Source organism: Grammomys surdaster, unplaced genomic scaffold, assembly GCF_004785775.1.
Source record: "Grammomys surdaster isolate TR1022 unplaced genomic scaffold, NIH_TR_1.0 130, whole genome shotgun sequence".
Taxonomy (NCBI): Eukaryota; Metazoa; Chordata; class Mammalia; order Rodentia; family Muridae; genus Grammomys; species Grammomys surdaster.
This window is the reverse complement of record NW_021604588.1, coordinates 17,003,474-17,021,750: the sequence shown is the minus strand read 5'-3', so window position 1 is coordinate 17,021,750 and position 18,277 is coordinate 17,003,474. Positions and strand designations below refer to the sequence as shown.

The window sequence follows — 18,277 nt, the reverse complement described above, 5'->3', positions numbered from 1 at the left end:
TACCAGTCTACAAAAGGTATTTAATTAATTTAATAATTGATGTGAGTTTGTTAATATATAATTGTCTATAAAATCAAGCATGAAAATTTTTGTTAGGTAAACACTATATCAGTACATGAAGAAAAGACAGGCTCTAAGATATAATGATTATGACATCATAAAGTTGTTTGAAATATGTTTAATGCAGCTTGAATTTCATGTACTCAAAATACTTGAAGTTTGGGACTTGAGTTTTCGATTTGGGAATATTTGCATAGACTTTAGCAAGGTATATCTGCCATATAAACTGCCTTTAATTTGTACCAAATTAAATTTTATATCAAATATTGTGGAATATTCTATTTGTGCATGTCAGTGTATACCCATGTGTATCTGGGTTGTACATACCTGTGTGTGAGTATGAAGCCCCTCTGAGGTGTTAGTGCTGGCATCCAGACTCTGTTCTGTGATTGCACTGTTAACAGCAAACTGTTGCTAACCCATGAACCATCTCTCAGCCCCAACTTTTGAGGTCTATAGAATTCTTCTTCGGTAAAAACTTAGTTCTGAGTAATGTTCTCTGTAGGCGTATCTTCTTTCATCGTTTCATTTGGCTCTTCCTTTATGCAAATCCATCTTAGATGGTAAATCATAGTAGACAGTGCTCCGTCAAGGAAGAAAACAAAGCAGCGAGGGAGAGAGAGAAAGTAGGGTTGGGAATGTTTGGTAGCCAGAGCTGCTCATTTCATTAATTACTTCAATGGGAAGCCTCAGATACAAACTTTTAGCATTTTAAAAATGAGGCAGGGCCTGGAGAGATGGTTAAGAGCACCTATTGCTCTTCCAGAGGTCCTGAGTTCAATTCCCAGCAACCATATGGTGGCTCACAACCATCTGTAATCAGATCTGATGCCCTCTTCTGGTGTGTCTGAAGACAGCAACAGTGTATTCATATACATAAAATAAATAAATCTTAAAAAAAAGTTTTTTAAAATGAGGTAGCTGTTTTAGGGTATGAACTGTATATATTGTTTCTTTATGATGAAATAATATCCATTGAGATTTCAGAAGAATATAATAGGGTCAGATTACAAATGTGTTACATACATGGCTTTGATTCCTAAGAGAAAATCTTACAAGAATTTCTCAGTTTGCTATGTTTACCTACAACTTCCATGATTCCAGTGTAAGACTGGAACTTTGCATTTGTGAATCAGAACCTTCTTTCCACTTGTCTCATGCCAGGGAGCTCTGTGTTTTTATGCATTTCTCTGTAGAGAGCTCTCTTCATTAGTTGGGTTCCTTCTAAACTTGACAGCCAATGAAACTGCAGAGTATGGTGCATCTGTTTAGTGAGAACTCGGGTTTGCTGGGCTCTTTTCCTGAGAAAAGAAGCTGTGAGCTGATACAGTACTGACACGTTATAGTCTCTGTGAGGACTCAAGTTGGCTGGGTCTTTTTTCTGGGAATGTGAGCTGGTACAGTACTGACATATTATAGTCTCTGGAGAATGTCTCTTCTCATAACACCAGCTTTCATTCAATCTGGATCAACTGTGTGAGTGACAAAAGGGTCTCTCTCTGGACCAGTGAATCACATGAGGATGCTCATGTGCCAGGGACTCTGGAACACATCAGTTGCCAGACTACATTCAGGGCCTTGCCCACCTCCAATACATATTTTGTACTTTTCTTGGGCCACATCATGGATTACTCTAGTAAATGGAGTGATTTCAGCTGACATTTGGAACTTCTGCCACATCACCCAGTAGTGTGGTACCCAAACTTGGTCTTTTCCAGCAGAGCCAGGCAAGGTCATATAACATTAATTTCAGTAGCTGGAACATTTGACCATGAAGTTCATCATTGCCGTATTTGTCTAAATCACTAAAGATCTGCTTACTGATGAAAATATCTGTGAAGAGCCTGCTGATCTTTGCTAAAGTGTTGCTTTTCAAAGCACAGATGATGCCATTTGTATCTTCTAATCCTGGTCATAGATTTACTCTCTGTGAAAGTATTTTTAAAGAATATCCAGTTCATGGTTTACCTGGTTCTGTTTATAGAACATTTAGACCTGTCCTTATCCATCACATCAGCAGTGTCTCCCAGTCAGTCATAGCTCAAATTCAGAGTGCAAAGAGCAAGCTATTTGCTGGTTAAGTTCTGTAGCCAAAAATAGTCAGTATGACTCCATGATGTGAACATTGCTGTTAAACAGAAGGTGGTCTCACTATTAGAAGCATTTGATTGACTCTTACTCCGGTTTGGTCTGCCTATGAGCCCATTTCTTCCCATTCATTCTCTTCTGTGTTTATGGGAAATATCCCCTTCCTTTTTCAACATCCCCGATAGATAAAGGAATCTAAAAATAAGGTACCGACTGTATAAAACCTCTCAAGTGTGAAGTCCTTTAAAGTAGTCTGGTCTTTGGAGATGCGTCTTCTCTGTTTTCAACAGCATGCCTCTGTCACTTGTAAGTAACCAGAGTCTAATCTGGTGAGTGTCATAGACTAGAATGGGTTTCAGTTTTTCCCTCTGTGTAGCATAGGAATCATCTCACAGTCATGGGTTTTGGCAAATGTTCTGTGACCCACATTAGTGACCTCTGGGGTTCATTACTGACTCTCTGTAATGCTGGGGGAGCAGCAAATCAGTGGGATGATTTGTTCATAACTGATAGGCTTCAACTGTAGAATTTTCATTTTCTCAGAAATGTCCTTTCTGAAAATGGGAACAGTAGTTTATCAGATAGTAAAGGTGTCTTCACTTGAGTCATCTGCATATGTCTATCTCTGCTGACACTCATGTCACCTGCATATTGCTTATGTAGTTACACTTTAGTTTTCAATTGTATTATTTTATGTATATAGATGTGTTTGCCTGCATGTATGCCTATGCACCACATGCATGCAGTGCCCACAGGCTAGAAGAGGGCACCGGCTCCCCTGGAACTAGAGTTACAGTGGTCATGAGCTGCCATGTGGATGCCAGGAGTCAAACCCAGATCTTCCAGAAAAGCAGGCAGCACTTTTAACCACTCATTTGAGCTCTCTCATCAGCCTCTATTTTCATTTTTTATTGTATTACACATCACAAAAATGGCTCTTTATGTCAAAATGATTCCTGACTGACAAAATCTGAAGAGGAAAAAATAAAACAAGAATCAAACATGGTAGCATATGCCTGTAATTTATGCTTCTAATGGGTATAAGACAGGAAGAAGGACCATGTGTTTGAGCCCAGCCTGGTCAACACAGTGAAACCACATTATTAACAATTCACTATTAATTAATTAATTAATTACCATAACTCAGAATTACGTTGTAAAATAACAGGTTATATTAAAATTGTGTAGAATGTGATTCTCTGTGCTAGGACATAAGAGACTTTACATAAGCAAAGGTGTAGAAACGTCAATGACTGAAATCTTGAATACATACTTGGATTGAATAGCTCATCCATTTGCTGCCAGTAGTTTGTGATCTGAGCAATGAATGAAAGTTTTCCAGTAATGTCCAGCCCTCTCTGGTAGGCTGAGTAAATGTCCTAGAACTTTTGTAAAACAATCACTACCACATTGAAGAATGTGATCACTGTAAGTAAGACAGAACCAGGTTGTGTTCAGTAGAAATCAAATATGTGAAAGAGACCACAGAGTTACTGGCAAATAGTTCAACCAAGACAAAAAACCAAAAAAACAAAACAAAAAAAACCAAAAAAACAAAACCAGAAGTTCTTCAGCAGTGTTTCTTAGTAGGCCTACTCATCAGACATGTTGAAGTGTCAATTACTCTGGTGTGGTCATTAGATTTATAGCTGAGTGAATCCACACATGTGCTGGGTGTTCGCCCATACAGCTCTTATTACATGTGTGTAGACATAAAGGAACATGTTGTCCAAGTCTGATTTTGGTCAATGAAACTGACGTGATGAGGGTATTAATTTTGTGTGTGTGTGTGTGTGTGTGTGTGTGTGTGTGTGTGTGTGCCGGTTGTAGACTGCAAAAGCTGTTTTTAAATCAGAGATGGTGAACTACCTTTATTCCCTCCTCCCATCTCTCCCCCTCCATCCTTCCACACACACACACCTCTCCTTTTGTCATTCTGCAAGGATGCTGCTGCCACGTACATTAGTGAGAAGATCCCTGATGCCCACTTACTCTTCTCCATCTTCCATGGAACTAGCAGTCAGCAACACATCTCTGACCTTGATTTGGTTTTGGACAAGATACTGAGAATAAGGATGATCATGAGATTATAGCTGAAAATTATATCTTTTTCATGCACAGAAGGAAGTGTGTTTTACACTGTGATAGATTTTGAGGGGGGAAAGTATTCAAGTGTCCTAGAAAGTGATATCAGTAAAATTACTGTATTTTCCTTAAATATGAGCTGTGTATTCACAGTAAGGCCAGACTTTCTGAACTCAAACTGTGTTTCCAGTTTATCATGCCCTCTTAGATGTCAGGGAGAATTTGCAGTGACATGCTTTTGACATGTTTCACAGTGTGTACACTGCATCCAGTTATGAAAATACTTGCAGAGCAAATGTGTCTAATGAGTGTGTACTGAGTCTGTTTGTTCCTGTTCCTCAGATTAAGACTCCAGCTTTTCAGACAGGCAAACTTGTACTGCTAATCCCAGCACTCAGAATGCAGAGGCATGAAGATCTCTGTGAGTTCACTGTCAGCCTGGAATACATAGTGAGCTCCAGGACAGGCAGAGCTATGTAAAGAGAACCTGTCTCAAAAAAAAAACTAAAGCAATTAAAAACAAAAACAAAAGACTCCAGTCATTCTGTGTCTGAATATCTGGGTGTGACAAGCTCGGCTTGCTAGGGCTTGCTGGCAGCTGTCCACGGTCTTCAGGAGAAATTGCTCTATAAGATTGGATCCAGCCCTCATGTCTCCAGGGTTATCTGGCATGTCACCCCGTGCATATTTTGTCCACTGGTGATCTTCCCATTTGATAGAAGTAAGTGGAATGAAATGAAGAAGAAAGGCAGTAATTAGAAGTGAAACTATCTTACAGTTCACACTAAATGCCACCTATAGACTCTCCTTAATTCCTGATTCTACAATATTTAGTCAAAGATTTTGTCTCTCCACATTTTTTTTTTCTGTTCTTGGCTTCTCCCTTCCTGTTTTCTTTTAATGAGGTTATTGTCCTGTTGCTGGCCGTTACATGTGAAGTGCTGTGTAGCCTATGCATAGAACGTCTTCTTGTATATTCTCTTCTTAGGCTGATCAGAGGGAACTGGGCATCAGTCTTTATCTACTGGTGAACTCTTGAGTTTGTCCCTTTACCTTAGACTACCCTTAAATCTCCTTGTAATCTCCTCTCCAAGACACCACAACTACAGAATTGAACTTGTGACCTCTCCTTACCTACCTAATGCCCCCTCACCTCTTCATCCTGTGACCTCTCTGTGAACAGCAGCATGCCGCCAAATCATGTAAGCAGTCAACCTCAGAAGCACCCCAAGCTCCTTTGTCTTCAAAGAGAGTGGTTGCCCTCTTCCATGTGACTTATTCTGTTCTGTCCTGTTTGTCTTCCTGCTGACGCGTATTTAATATGCTACCCTGTTCCATTTTTGGTAGCTTAAAAATCAGCCTCATTAGCATGTTACCCACAAGGACCACCAGCTCCACAGCTCTTCACTCTCCCTAATGCCCCATCCCTCCAGCTTCGGTTTTCATCTAATCCTTTTTATTCTTTTCCTCTAGGTACCTGGCCTTTGCAGCTCTTCCCATCCCCCACCCCCTTTGCCTGACTCTAACTCCCCTCCTCACTTAGTTCGTGTATGTGTTCCAGTCTGAGTCACTTCCTCAGATAAATCGTTCCTGTTCTCCACAACAGTTTTCAATCCATATTCCATACTAGGATCGGGCATTGGTAACTAAGGAACTATTTGGTTCTTTGGCAGTAGTTTCATTGTTTGTTTGCCAGTATTCTGTGAACCTTAAAACTTCTGATTACTGGGCCTTTATTAACTATGAAATATGTCTCTACTTCTACCATGGAAGAATTTTCTCTTGAGGGAAGTAGAAGAGGCTGAATCTTAACGTCATCTGTAAACTTCAGCTTGACTGTTTCAAAGCTGTTGCCCATTTAGTTCCAATAAGAGCCTTCCACCTCCCACATGCTGCCAGCTAGGTCCCCTTCTTCCTTTCCACCTCAGAGGCCTGCTGCATCTGCACTCACTTTCCCCATGCCTCCAGCTAAGTCCGCTCTCTCCTTCCCATAGGCCTGCCCTGTGCCGCAGGTCTTTCCTTTCCTGTGTGTCCAAGTAGACCCTACTGGATAGGGTTCCACCTTCCTCCAGGACCTCTCCCCTGCCCATAACATAGGCTCTGCTTCCTCCTACCCTGTAGGCAGACATCTCCTTTGCAACTGGCTTCTCAGAGATGCTGGATAGGCCATTGCTATACCTAGAAGTTCTAAGCTAGAAGTTCTAGCTTTATAGTGAGTTGTAGGCTACCCTGGACTGTGTGAGACCCTTCTCTAAACAACAAAACCAAAGCAGAAAGAAAGTTCAATGTTAACAAAAATGTCAAACAAAAAGAAGTTCAATGTTATAGTGCTACTAGTAGTAGCTTATCAGTAAAATATCTGATGGATATTCCAATAAGATGCCTGAAGGCTAAAAATGAAGTGACATAATGATCCTTAAACTTACGAAGCTGAACGGTTAGTCAACAGTGCTCTGTTAACATCGGCACAGCACAGGTATCATTCCTCAGTGACTGAGGCTGCCAAGTGAATCTGGGAGCTGAATGTCACCTGCAGGGCCAAACAAGCCCATGTTCCTATTTATTAATGGGCCAAAAATGCTGCCAAGGATGCAGACAGGATTATTACAAATTTCAGTGATGGCATTATTACAGAATGCATGTCTGTCCCTCCTAAAGTCACATCAGAATGAAGTACTTGAAAAGCTAAGGCGGTTGTGCTGAAACACAGCAGTTGTACAGGCCCCTCCTTCTCCACACTCTGTTTACTATAGTTGAAGTCAGCCAGGAAAAGGCAACTGACTACAAAACCTTCCTGTCTTTAAGATAAGTCCTCTGGCATGAGGAGACCACAGGTAGCATAGCTGCAGATCTGATTGAAATAAGACACATTCTGGCTGACTCTTGATGAGAGGCTTTTCATAGAATTAGGATGATAGGTGACTACTAGGCTATATCCAAAGTCCACTAGTTTGAATACAACATACACACACACACACACACACACACAGGACACAAAAGAATAACAGGAAGAAGAAATGGAAGGGATTGACAGGAAAAGAAATTAGTTGAGAAGAGAAAAAGAAAATTCTCCTAACTGAGGCAAGTACTGATGGCACTGTGGAGCTTTGCTAATGCTGACCTTGGCCTGACTAGGAAGGACTGAGGTGACTTCAGCTGCCTGGAGCAAAGCCAGGAATCTAGAAGGAAGTAACAAAGGCCCTGAACAATTAGAGTAGCTTTTGAGCCCACAAAGTAAAGGCCCTGCTTTATAGCCAAGGCTTCCTTTAGTTCTTGTAACACAGTTGTAACAAATACTGACTTTACTATCCAGCTCACAGCAGACCTGAGACAGGAAGCCTGAAGGGACCTAGCTCTGAGAGCTCTCGCTAATCCATATGTGCTGGAAACATCACGGTGTCACAGCTTGAAAACGAGAAAGAAGGAAAGATCAGAAACTCGTATAGTTTAGAACTGAAATCCTTGTGAACACACTTTCCTTACTTGTCCCCAGGCAAATGATGCATGCTGAAGAGATGGTGTTAGTGCTAACTGTTCATCAGATGCAGTCTTACTTCCATCTAAGGGCTCTGCTCCCCTCCACCCTTCCTAAGGAAAGGCAAGCACTGGTAAGATTGGCATCTTGCTAGTGAGAGAGACTCTCTGTTAAAAGATGTCCAGTTCACTGGTTACTGTGCTGCCCCTTCCAACTCAGAGGGTTTCTGCAGAAGACTGCTGCCATTAGCTCCATTCTCTATTCTTCCTCTCCTGTGCCCATCTAGGAGACAAAGAGTCATAGGCAGGTACTGAAGGGAACATTTTTAGATTTTGCTGACACAATGTGTTCATTTGGCACGAATTTTCTAGATTCAGGATAAACTATTAGTCTATTCGGGCTGCCATCATAACAACATCCCACAGAAGTTTTATCACTGTTCTGAAGGCTGAAAGTCCAAGAGGACAGTGTTTTCAGGGTTGGTTTCTTCTGAGTCTTTTCTCCTTGGCTTGCAGATAGCTATCCTCTCAGTGTCCACACATCATGTCTTCTAGGCCCCAGCTCATCTGTGGTAGCTCTTCTTCCTATAAGGACACTGATTATATTGGCCTGGGGGCCTACCCTTATGACTTCATGTAACCTGAACTCTCTTCTTAAAAGTACTTTCTCCAAGAACTGTCACACTGGGAGCCAAGAACACACTCTACTCTGTATCAGATAGTGGACCATATGCAGCCAGCATATGTTTCTTTGGATGGAGGGATGGTTAATGGGGCAGGAATCTGGCAGTCCATTTTCTATAATTAATATAATATATAAAACAGCACATGATCCTTCTATAATTGCCATGATTTTAACTTTGGTGGTTTGAGTAAGAATAGCCCCATAGGCTCATATATTTGAATGATTAGTCACTAGGGAGTGGAACTCTTTGAAAAGATTAGAAGGACTAGGCAGTGTGCCTTTGTTGGAGGAAGTATGTCACTGCGGTAGGCTTTAAGGATTCAAAAGCCCATACCAGACCTAGTCTCACGTGTTGCCTTTAATCAGATTGTAGAATTCTCAGCTACTTTTCCAGCACTGTGTCTGCATGTGTGCTGCCATGCTCCTGTCATGATGATAATGGACTAAGCCTCTGAACTGTAGATAACCCCTCCCATTAAATGGTTTCTTTTTTAAGAGTTACCTTGGTCATGGAGTCTCTCCACAGCAATGGTCCTTGGCCATGGAGTTACCTTGGTCATGGAGTCACTTCACAGTGACATTAGCCAGCATGCTCCCAGCTATAACATACCTCCATGTTCTTAGTTGTTCAAATGTTCACATTCTTTGTTCAAATCAAATGTTAAAACAGTATGTTTAAGGTATCTTTGAGATGTAGGAGCCCTAATAGTTATATATTATTGTTTTAATTTTTAAAAATTACTTTCTGATAAGAATTTGGGCTCTACCTATAAATAGCTTCTATGCATCATCTCCAGGTAGAATTGGAGTGTTCCTTTAAAGTACTATTTGATTACTATTCCAGGTTTATCTATTTTTGATAAAACAGCTACATTCCAAGTTCCAATCAAAGACTAAAACTGATGACTCCAAAATGTTGCACAAAAGCCCAGCTTAAAAAAGAAAGGAAGGAAGAAAGGAAGGAAGGAAGGAAGAAAGGAAGGAAGGAAGGAAGGAAGGAAGGAAGGAAGGCAAAAACAGCTAAATGAACAAAATCTCATCACTGTGGAGGAATGTCTTGAAGGGCACATGACAAGCCAGACATTCTCAGAGATACAGACGTCAGGGCTGGAAAGGTGGCTCAGAGGAAAGCACTGTGGCCTTCCCTGCAGAGCACCAGTGTTTCTTCCCAGCACCGGAACTGGGCAGCTCACAACCACCTGTAACTCTAGCTTCAGGGAATGAGACACCCTCTTCTGCCTTCCATAGGAACCTGCACACACACTGCATATATAAACATATTCAGACACGTACACATAACATGTATATATACATAACATAAAATAAGTAGTTTTCAGAGATACGCAGACATTAACCTGACATACCATAGCCAGTTTACTTTTAAGGAAAACTACCGACCTGGCAGTGATTTTTATTAAGACTAGCTAATGCTCTCTGCATGGCAGTGTTGTCTTGTTTTGTAACTTGGCATGCTCTCTCAAGAAAGAAGAGGAAGTAAAGTCAGGGAGCCCAAAGATCTTGCTTATGCAGTCCTTCCTCACACAGGCAGGGCCTGTGCCTCTTAGAGAGCAGGGCAGCAGCTTCTGTGTGCTGTGGGAATGAAGTGGTTGTTGAAAGAGAAAAGTAAGGAAAAGGTTGAAAATGATACAGAATTGAACATTTAAATTGAATGCATAAAGATATATTCTTTGACTAAGGTAGGATGAACACTTCTACTTTAGCTTAAGTTTTCTGGTTAAAATTGTACTTTATTTAGCATTGGGCACACTCATAAAGTTTGAATAGATTTGTTACTATTTCTGGTTTTGTTTTATTTCATAAAAGGAGTTTATAATGTCAATTAGGAAGCAATCTGCCTATAAAACCCTACATTTAATTTTAATCATTTACACTTACTTAACCCACACCTTGGCAGCAATTTTATTAGTAACTTGTATGTGGTATCTTCAAATTATTCACTTTATTGTATTACAAATCCATGACTCATTGGTTTATGTAGAATATAATTGTGTCAGACAGACTCCAAGGCAGTCCCCAATAGTGCCTGCCTCCCAGCAATTCCTTCTTTCTGTCATTCCTTCCCAGATGATGGACAGGACAGAAGACTTTCTTCAAACAGTAGCATAGGGGGGAGGTGAAGAGCTCTTGGTCCCACGATTATGTCAAATGATGTGAGCTGTCATGCTAGCATATACCCTAGGACAGTGGTTCTCCCCCTTCCCAACGCTGCAATCCTTTAAGACAGTTTCTCATGTTGTGGTGACCCACAACCATAAAATTATTTTGCTGCTGCTTCATATGTAATTTAGTTACAATTATGAATTATAATGTAAATATCTGATGTGCAGGATATCTGATATAACTTCCAAAGGAGTCACAACCCACAGGTTGTGAGCCACTGCACTAGAGGTTATGAATGCTGGCTTGAGAAAAGTAGTAACTTAAAATTTGCATCAATAAATTCACTTATGTGCCCTTCAGGAACAAAAAGATGGGAGAACACTGATTCTCTGCGGAGACCTTGTTCTGGAGCTGAGCAGGACAGGAGCCAGTAGTTCCAGGAACCATAGGAATGCTGGATACTAAAGTGATGTCTACCTTAAAGCAGGGGTCTCCTAAGATAAGGCTGGAAAGGTAGCCTTGGTCACACAAGCTAAAGGTGTTGGGAAATGTCTGTGTACACTGTTGAATGTTGGCCTCGAATTCTCGTGGGACTACCAAATAAAATTACTTAGCCATAAATTTGGACATAAAAACAGCGTTCTAAGTGAGTTCAGAGTCTGCAGCAAACTGATGGTTTTTGAAGCAGAATGAAGTACCCAGGAAAAGCACACTGAGTGAGAGAAGGGCCAGGCTTGGGGCGCTAAGAGCTGGAGGCCCAAGAGTTCCTAGAAATACTGAAAGGAAGAGGACTTGGCAGAAAACTGAGCAGCAGTCAGAGGGGAGGAAAGAGGCAGCTGGAGACAGGAGGGTGTGCTCCAGGCCCTCAGTGTACTGAGGAAAGGTCAGTGGAAGGCCAGACATCAGGATCGTCTTCAGTCAGGCCAGGCACAGTCTGAACATACTGAACTTGCATGTGTGTCCTATTTACTCACCTGTAATTGTTAGTTATTAAATGTTAGGTATTAGAGGTTTTTAAAAATGAATGTAAATAAAAGTGTGTGGCTTATGCTCACACACACTCACCACACAGGCTTACATACTTTCTTGATTTTGTGTAGGAATTACTAAAGATACCTAGGACAAGGTTTTTTTGTTTGTTTGTTTGTTTGTTTTGTAGCATCTAAACCTAAGTGGTTTTTCAGTTGAGATGTATTTTTATTGTATTTCATTTTATTATTATGTGATTGATCACAAACTGAAATGCATCATTTCAATCATTGTCGATGTACTGTTTCATCTATATGATACCCTCAAGCCTCTTCCGTGTTATGTGTTGACTTACCATCCATATTCTCACATGTTCCATATCCACTCACCTGTTTGAACCCCTGCTTTCAGTTCTCTTGGGCATATGGTCCATAGATTGCATGACGATTCTTTTTTAATTCCTGTAGGAATACTGTTCTGCATGTAATGTGTCTTTCCCATAGTATCCTCTCAGCTGACACCTCACCTGCTATGCCAGAGGGTTCTGAGTTCTCCCCTTTCACACAGGTTTGTTCTGTCCTGTCCTGTTGTATATGACAGCGACCATCTGAGTGAGTGGCAGCTGTTCTCACTGTAGATTTGAGTTTATCCCCTAATGACTAATTATGTTGAGCATCTTCTCATGCTCTCTTGGGCTTTAATAGATCATTACAGAAACATCACTTGTGGTTACGCTAATTTTAGATTTTATTCTGACAAAACATGTCTTAACAGATTTATTTTATGTTGCTAATTTTTGATTCTTCTAATTTTTTTTTGAACAAATGCTTGATTTTGATTTTGACTAACATATATGCAAACAGCATAAAGGAGAAAATACCAAATCATGCTCTTTTTAAAAATTTCATGGTTTTTTAACATTTTATGATTTATTTGTATGTATGTTCATATGTGCCATGGTGTGTTCATGGAAGTCACCTTGTAGGAATAAATCTCTCTTCCTACCATGTGGGTACTAAAGACTGAACTCAGATCATCACAAGTGACAGCAGGCATTCTTACTGCTGTGACCACACCACTAGCCTGACAAATCATACTTTTGAAAAATTGTGTAGTGTTTTAAAGTTAAGGGGGGGCTGGAGAGATGGCTCAGTGGTTAAGAGCACTGACTGCTCTTCCAGAGGTCCTGAGTTCAAATCCCAGCAACCACATGGTGGCTCACAACCATCCGTAATGAGATTCGATGCCCTCTTCTGGTGTGTCTGAAGACAGCTACAGTGTACTCATAAATGAAATAAATAAATCTTTAAAGTTAAGGGGAAATAAAATTTAGCATTCATGTTATTTTGTTTTATTTAGCATGCTCAATAGTCCTCCTCTTAGAACTGGAGAGATGGGTTAATGGTTAAGAGTGCTGGCTGCTCTTCCATAAAACCTGGGTTCAGTTCCCAGCACCCACATAGTGATCACAACCACTGGTAACTCTAGTTCCATAGGATCTGATGCCATTCTCTGACGCCATGGGTACTGCACACATGTAGTGCCAAGCATACAAAACACATATTCATAAAATTAAAATAAAGACATCTGTTTGTTTGTTTGTTTGTTTTTGTTTTTCATGGGAGTGTTTCTCTGTATAGCCCTGGCTGTCCTGGAACTTGCTCTGTAGACCAGGCTGGCCTCAAACTCAAAACTAAATAAATCTTTTAAAATAGCCTTCCCCCTTCTCTTCCTCCTCTTCTTCCTCCTCTTCTTCTTCCTCCTCATCTTCCTCTTCTCCCCCATATTTCAAGACAAAGTCTGTCTCTGGAGCCAGGTTTATCTTGAGCTATTATCCTTTTGCCTCAGCCTGCATGTTGTTTGGATTATGGGTGGGTATATTCCACCACGCTTGGCTATTTCATTATCATTCAGTATTATCTTACAAGTCTACTTAAAAGTGCATCTGAATCTTTCACAAAGTATTGGGTCAACCAAAAGAAATGACTTGGAGTAATCTGACCCAAGGCAGCTGATTCCGTGGCTAGACCTTCGCTGCCATTTCCTCAGTCTTTTCTTCTGTTTCTTTTCCTGAAGAGTACTTGAAGAAAGTGTAAGTTGCGTTATGGAAAGTTCCGCATACCAAACAGTCCATCTTGTCAGGGGTCTTTGAGAAGCCAGGTCTCCATGAAGTTAATACGGAGGCCGGAGTTGCGTTGCTCATTATGAAAGGGTAGAACCAAGCAGCAGATCTCTGCTTAGGTCCTCTTCCAGAATCGACAATCTTGTAAGCACGTGATTGTTATTAAGTGGAAGTGCAATTGTCATCTGCTTGAGTTTTTCGGTCCTTTAAACAGAAACATGTCTTATCTTTTTTTAACAGTTGTTCCGAGAAGTACGAATAATGAAGATACTGAATCATCCTAACATAGGTATGAAACCTGAACATATAAGCAGTGACCGAGTGTTTCCCTGCATTGAAAGCCATTTGAATGTGTAGATTTTACTGTTGCTCTCTATAAAGAGGAGAGATGGAGGTCAGTGAGGGTGACTCTTGGTGCAGTCGAATGGTCCTGGAGGCCGGCAGCTGACCTCTGCTGCTGCCTCTCCTGCTTGATGTCACACTTCAGTACAACTGGGCTTCTGCACAGACTCTCCTTGTTAGATCAAAGAATGCATGCCACTAGCTAGTAAAGAGAATTACATATACTTTACTAATAAACACTGAGTTTAATGTACTTTTGATAGGCAAAATAATGTTGTATTTTGAAGTAAATTAGATACTAATTTCAGTTTTACTGAACTGTTTTAGTAAGTCTTGATTTTTGCCCCTTTTACAAATAAACTTATTGATCAGAGACGCTGTATAAAATCACTTGATTCTAAGTAGTAAAAAAAAAGAATATTTTACTTATTTTAAAACATTCTCTCTTGCATCTTTAAAGGTTTTCTCTGTATGTAGCCATTAATGTGATTATTCCTGGTGATTAATCTCCACTGTGTAAATCAATTCTATTTTTACCAGAAGTTATTTTTAATATCACATAAACATAAGTTTTGGTTTTTTTTTTTTTTTTTTAGATTTATTTACTTTATTTATGAGTACACTGTAGCTGTCTTCAGACACACCAGAAGAGGGCATCGAATCTCATTACGGATGGTTGTGAGCCACCATGTGGTTGCTGGGATTTGAACTCAGGACCTCTGGAAGAGCAGTCAGTGCTCCTAACCACTGAGCCATCTCTCCAGCCCCAGTTTTGGTTTTTTTTAACCAAACAGGAACATGTTACATTATCTTACTGCTGCACTATCTCTAAGCTTTCATTCAGATTCTCTGGCCTCCTGACTTTAAGACACCCCACCCCTCATCCCTTGTTGTCATTTTGTTTTTATTTTTTTGAGACAAGGTCTCTCTATGTAACCCTGGCTGGCCTGAAACTCACAGAAACCCACCTGCCTCTGCCTCACAAGTGCTGGGGTTTAAGGCATGTGCTAAAAATATTTCTCTGTTATAGTTTTTTCATCTCAAACACTGTTCTAACTCTAATAGACTCCAGATTACTTTCTGGTGAGGTGTAAGTAGTTTCCTTGCATAGGAGAAATAACTCTTGAGTATCTTTTATTTTAAAGTTAGAATTATTCAGTTTAGCAAGTATTCTAATATTCTACTTACTGTTGCCTAAGGTTTTAGAAAGAACACCATTTTATGCTGTCAGTTGTTGAGTTATATCTCCTGTTTTTTTCAGTGAAACTGTTTGAAGTTATTGAAACAGAGAAGACGCTCTACTTAGTCATGGAATACGCAAGTGGGGGTAAGAATGAGTGGGCCTGGAAAACATGTCCTGTTTGATGGACACGGAATTGATGGCTTCTGGTAGTTGCCTTTATCGTAATCTATAGTTTACTGACATATCCTTTAATGACCTCCTCACGAAAATTCAGTGTTTGCTTTAAAAACCTGCCGAGCCTATAGTATAAATAGAACTTTTGGCTTATTTAAAAATTACTTAGGGGTTTTTTTTAATTTGCTTTGTCTTCTTTAGAGTGTTTTGATTTGGTTATTTAAATATTAAAACAACATTTGATTTGTAGCCCTTGACTATAAGCAGAAAATCCCAAATGCAGAACGGATTTAGTACAATGTATGGTGAAAGCATGCTGTAGGTCAGGTATTTATTTAGCTGACTATTCTTATGTGGCAGATCCTCAGTATACATATGTTGCCAAGGTAACTCGTGAGCCATGGATTTAAATAACTGTTGATCTGTAAGTTATGCCTGAGGTGATGGAAGGAGGCAGAGTCCATGTGTAACACTGAATACAGCATAGACTTTGTTACAGGGTCACAAGAAGACTAATTTTTTTTAAAGTGACTTTTATCTCCTGCACTTGGCTTAAATGCACTTGTCAGGACTTCTTTGAAGGGTGTTTACATTTTATGGAGTTACATCACTGAAAAACTAAAAATAAAATAAAGGACCTGCTTTAAAAGTACAGAAGATGAGGCAGTTGAAAAATAAGGAAACTGGGATTATTTTACTGATTTGTTAGGTTTTACTCATTGATAGGAAAGCCTTTGCGTGAATGCAGACGGCAGGTGTGTGTGGCGATGCACTTTGTATAGACTGGAATGGGAAGGATTTGTTTTGTCCATAGCTTCCAGGCAACACACTTTACACCGATTCCCAGATTTCTAAATGTTTATTTTAAATACTGAGCATGTGCAATTGCTTTTAAGTTATTTTACATATTAAATGTCTTAGTAAATTTGCTTTCTCCAAAACTTTTTTTCTGCTCTGAAAATATTTCATTGTAGGTCTTTCATTTGTTTCTTGGTTTGTTCCTTCGTTTATATTTTGTGTTGCTGGGGGCTGCGCACAGGTGCTGTGCTGGGCAGGTGCTCTGTCACAGAGCTGCATCCTGGCCAGTCAGGGCAGATCTCTCATGTGCTGGGCACTACATAATGACTCTGTTTTCTGTCCTTTCGCTGTACTCCCATACAAATCCATTCTGTAAGGACAGGAGCCCTGGATATTACTTTTATTTTCGTAAGCTTATTTATTGTGTTTGTTTGTGATTTCAGTGATCCAAAATTAGAGAAAGGGCTCAGACATGCTTTGATATAAGAAATGGTGGGTCTCTTAAAGCCAGTGGGTACCTTTCGGCCTTTATAAAGATCTGCCACAAGGCTCTGCATATACGAGGTGGTTCAGCTGCTGATAGCGCATGCAGTCAGCTCTGTAGTGATGCTAAGGACGAGGGCAACATCTGGAGGGGCTGTGAGGAGCAGTGCAGAGAGATAGGTTCCTTATTTATGTGTTGAGAGAGATGGAGACACAGGGCAGAGAGACTAACAACCAGTTCAAACCTGCTGGCCCTTCATACTGTTCTGATTCCAGGAGAGTAGAAAATGATGTTTGTTTGTTGGTTTATTTTTTTGAGTCTCACAAAGGAATGATTTACTTAACAAAAATAACCATGGTTCTTTGGCAGTGTATCTAGGATTTTTTTTTTGACTTTTTAAATCTATTGCTGGCAAGGCAAGTTGGGGAAATAAAGCACTGATTTTTTTTTTTTTCTCTGCAGTCTCCAGATAGTTTCAGGTTGAATTGGTATGCACACTAGTGAGCATCTGAGTCAGACCATGGCCACTCTGCCAGGGGCTCTGGTTGACTAATGACAGAACGAGGATCTTCAGTGATCTGAAAACTGGGGTTCTTCTATGGCTTTTTGAATCATGGCTAATTAAAAGAAGCATGTTAAAGTAGGTGTGGGGGCTCCTGCAACACAGTATTTATTCTTCCTTTTGTTCATGCAAATAATACTTAAAAATGCTTATAAGGTAGTTTTCTAGAGAATGTAAGGTAAGCAAAGATAGTTGGCCATCAGGATCACATTATAACTGGTGAAGCAAAGCTTTGGCAAACAGTGTGAGAAGGGAAAGGCGGAGGCATGCTGTGTCAGAGTAATACTGCAATTAACCCTGGGGACACATATCCACAAGCAGCTGCTCTGACCGCCAGCTAGAGCATGTGTTCATTTCTTGTTCTCGTCACCCCACTGTCAGTCACTCAGTGCTTCATAAAACAGTGTCCCACATTGTAGACCTGTTAGTTTCATCAACGTACATCCATTACGTATTTGATTGTTCATGCTTTACTTACATGCTAGAGTACATTTACATAAATGTCATATATCTGAGTACTTAAGTACAAGTGTCATTTATTGAGTGCTCGCTGCATGCCCCTGCGCCAAGCACGTGCATTGTTTCATATAAGCCTGGAAGCATTGAGGCATACTCTGGTTAGAAACAGAATCTTGATGGGGTTAAAAGGTCTACCTAATGTCCCTTAGTATTAAGTACCTGCTAAGTATGGAGGCTACACCAGGGTACATTCCTAATGGTCAGATCCTGAAGCCTGAGACTGTAACTTGGCTATACTATGTAAGACCTTTTAAGCCATCCTGTATGTTTTTAATCTACATGTGTGTCTACATTTTGCAGCTGATAAGGTCATAGAATATAACTCTCTCTGTAAAATATTTTAAGATTTTAACTTAAGATTAACTATTTTAAATGATTAGTCTACAGAAAGATATAAAGCATATAGAAATATAGAAAATCTCAACACTCTTTGCTGTTAATGAGCTCTGCACATACGTGTTGCATGTCCACTGTTCCATCGTGGAGATAAAGATGCAGATGCATATATGGTGCAGCTGTAGTTAGGGTGGAGTAGCCAGCAGGTCATATCAGGCAGCAGAGTTCAAACAAGGGTGACAGGCTTCCATGTCATTTGTGGGTAACTGCCAAGA

At 40.2% G+C, this 18,277-nt stretch overlaps 1 protein-coding gene across 2 annotated transcripts in view; it reads left to right on the top strand.

The window, feature by feature from the left end:
- The window catches only part of Mark1 (microtubule affinity regulating kinase 1), a 111,344-nt gene that overhangs the window by 56,304 nt on the left and 36,763 nt on the right, over positions 1 to 18,277 (top strand). For both annotated transcript variants that reach the window (XM_028758123.1, XM_028758114.1), the window contains exons 3-5: positions 1 to 16; positions 13,845 to 13,893; positions 15,208 to 15,273. The exon at positions 1 to 16 is cut by the window's left edge and continues 38 nt beyond it. In XM_028758123.1, the coding sequence (XP_028613956.1) occupies positions 1 to 16; positions 13,845 to 13,893; positions 15,208 to 15,273 (131 nt within the window). The remainder of the gene's footprint in view (positions 17 to 13,844; positions 13,894 to 15,207; positions 15,274 to 18,277) is intronic.